We start from the raw sequence: 2,728 nt of genomic DNA, 5'->3' as shown, positions 1-2,728 counted from the left end.
TAGAGCTGATCAAACATCATCATGATTTATCTCTTGCAGAGTATTTTGCTACAGCAAGAATGTATAAGCTTATAGCTTGCAAATACTTTTAGTTAAGAATAAGAGAACTGGTGAAGAAGTATTGCAAAGCCTGTAAGATCTGCCAGAACTCAAGAAGAGTTTACAAAAAACTTCAAGAAGAACTATTACTCTTACTAATTCTGAATTACTCTTGAGAATTTATTAGTATGAATATTATTACAGATCTTTCTGTAAGTCTGAATTTTAAGAAGGTACAGTTTGACTGTATTCTGGTTGTAGTGAACTAGCTTATAAAGATGGCTCACTTTATCTCTACTGACATCAGAAAAATTAGCTCATCTCTTTATTTGTAAGATAGTGAGATTGTACAGATTACCTGCAAGCATAGTAACAGATTAAGAATCTCTGTTCACAAGTGAATTTTAAGATGATTTGACTCACATCTTGAAGATTGCAAGAGTAATGAGCATGGTATTTCATCTGTAAACTAATAGTCAAACTGAGAGACTGAATAGTATGCTAGAGCAGTATCTGCAAAGCTATATCAGTTATAATCAAGATAACTGGATGATGTGATTGCCAAAGGCAGAGTTCATGTACAATAACTTACAGCAGGTCTCCACACAGAAATTATCTTTTCAGCTGATATATAGATTGAATTTGTAAACAGATCTGTTGAACTCTGAGAAGTATAATTATGTGTGCAAGAATTCAAAGAATCAGATGAAGACAATAAGATTGCTCTACAAGAAAATCAAGAAATCACTTACAAAGACACAAGTCTACCAGAAGAAGTACTATAATCAAAAATACACTATAAAGACTTTTCAGATGGAAGACAAGATGTAGCTTGACCTTCATAATATCAAGATCATACAGCCTAACAAAAATTGGATTTGTTGAGGCATGAGCCTTGTAGAATTATAAAGAAGATAGACTCACAAGTCTACAGACTGAAGCTGCCTTCAGGTCTGTAAACTCATGATATTTTTCATGTATTTCTGCTCCACAAGTACAAGACCCACAAAGAAATTGATAGCTCATCTCATCATAAAGTTCACAAGACAAACAAGAATAAAAAAAAGTATCAGATCTGCAAGATAATTGACTCAAAGAGAGAGAATCACAAGCTGTAGTACAGAGTACATTAAGAAGATTATAATAATGAGAAGAACAAGATATGGGTTTCCACAAGCAATGTCCATTCACTGAGAAAGCTACTCCAATAATTCTATAGTAGAAATCTGGACAAGCCTGGTTTGTGAAAGAGATGAATGGAGGTAGTAGAGCTAGAAAATAAGTTAGAAAGAGAAAAGATATAGTCAAGCTGAACTGAATCAAATTAAATTGATCTTAAAAGAAGAAAAAACTAAGCTAAGAACTATATAAGAGTCTCCAGCTTTCTTCTGTAAAGATCTGTAACAACTATCTATAATCTTACTACTGGAAAGAGCAAGCAAGATGTCTATAATATAGATAGTTATTATATTTTTGACTCAAGTCTGCAGAGATGCACTCTGTAAAGACTATATTACTATAGTCTTGCTGAGCTCTCTTGCAGGTGGAGCACTTCTGTTCTGATGACAGCTGAACTCCACCTCAAGTCATGAGAATACTTTTATAGAGCTGGGTATGGACAGTCAACTGGTTTAGATTATTCAAACCAGTAATAAGTACAGATTTTTGAATAGGCTTGTAATACCATGCTCTTTTGTAAGCAGATAAAGCTTGTGCCCCAGTATGGGGTGAGAGATCTGGAAGAATCACTGGATTGACCTGCAAAGCACTAGTAAAAGCAGTGACTGGCAGTATTTGAATGAAGATGATCTGGAACCACTATTGTCAGTCTTACAGAAGGGAATACTGGACAATTTCAAGCACTCTGTGAAATCATGACACCCACAAACTCTGCCAGAGCAGGGGGAACAGCAACAACAATCTAGAGAAGATTAGCTGTAAACTGAAATGTGATAGAGAATACTTACATTTCTAGTCAGAGCTGGAGCAGCAACAACTGTAGAGAGAGAAGACAGAGCAGAACCCTAACTTCATCAGCATGTGAACCAATACCAGCTTACAAGAAGTACTTACAGCTTGAGCTGGTAAGAGAGAAGCAGTAACAACTGGTAAAGAAGAGGGAGAGGAAGAAGTAATAATGCTCTAGAACTATCAGTCATGAATACTTTCCAAATTCTCAAGACTACTTACTGAAGGCCCAACTTCTTTCACAAAAAGAGAGATGAAGATTCTCTCAAGAGAGAAGAGTGGTAATAACTTGCAAGAGAGAGAGAAGAAAGACTGTAAATCTACAGAAACTTCTAGCAAGCATCAGTCTCTCTGCAAATTAAACTTTACACAAAGACAAAACTTCATAATCACATAAAGTAAAGATACAATTAAGAGTGAACTCATTAACTTGTAGTCACAAGATCAAGTATGCAGAATGTCTGGATAAAGTTATTTTTAATTCTTCTAATTATTAGAGATCTTCTACAAGCCTGCCTTCCATATAAAGCAGTGCTTGAAGGGTTCACTTATCTTGATAATAATAATATAGACTAGAGAAGAAAGAGAAGAAAAGAAGAGAAAGAGAAAGTAAGAAAAAGCTCTCTCTTAAGCTAGTGCTCATTATCTAATAGTGATACAGAGCTAGTAAGAACAATAGAGATTCTCTACATATTGTTGTGTTATTGAACTCTGTTGTGTT

General features: G+C 34.9%; 1 protein-coding gene across 1 annotated transcript; it reads right to left on the bottom strand.

Annotated features, from left to right (window-relative positions):
• Positions 1 to 1,620: 1,620 nt before the first annotated feature.
• On the bottom strand, positions 1,621 to 2,433 carry CIMG_10877 (uncharacterized protein; the record flags this gene model as incomplete). The annotated part of the gene is made up of 6 exons (XM_012358932.1): positions 1,621 to 1,848; positions 1,925 to 1,960; positions 2,007 to 2,063; positions 2,113 to 2,181; positions 2,230 to 2,327; positions 2,430 to 2,433. 6 exons carry the CDS (start codon positions 2,431 to 2,433, stop codon positions 1,621 to 1,623), a joined length of 492 nt encoding a protein of 163 aa, XP_012214355.1.
• Positions 2,434 to 2,728: the final 295 nt, after the last annotated feature.

Source organism: Coccidioides immitis (genome assembly GCF_000149335.2).
Source record: "Coccidioides immitis RS genomic scaffold supercont3.1, whole genome shotgun sequence".
In the NCBI taxonomy this organism is placed as follows: Eukaryota; Fungi; Ascomycota; class Eurotiomycetes; order Onygenales; family Onygenaceae; genus Coccidioides; species Coccidioides immitis.
Note: the sequence above shows the minus strand (reverse complement) of the source record. Positions and strands in the feature narration are given on the sequence as shown.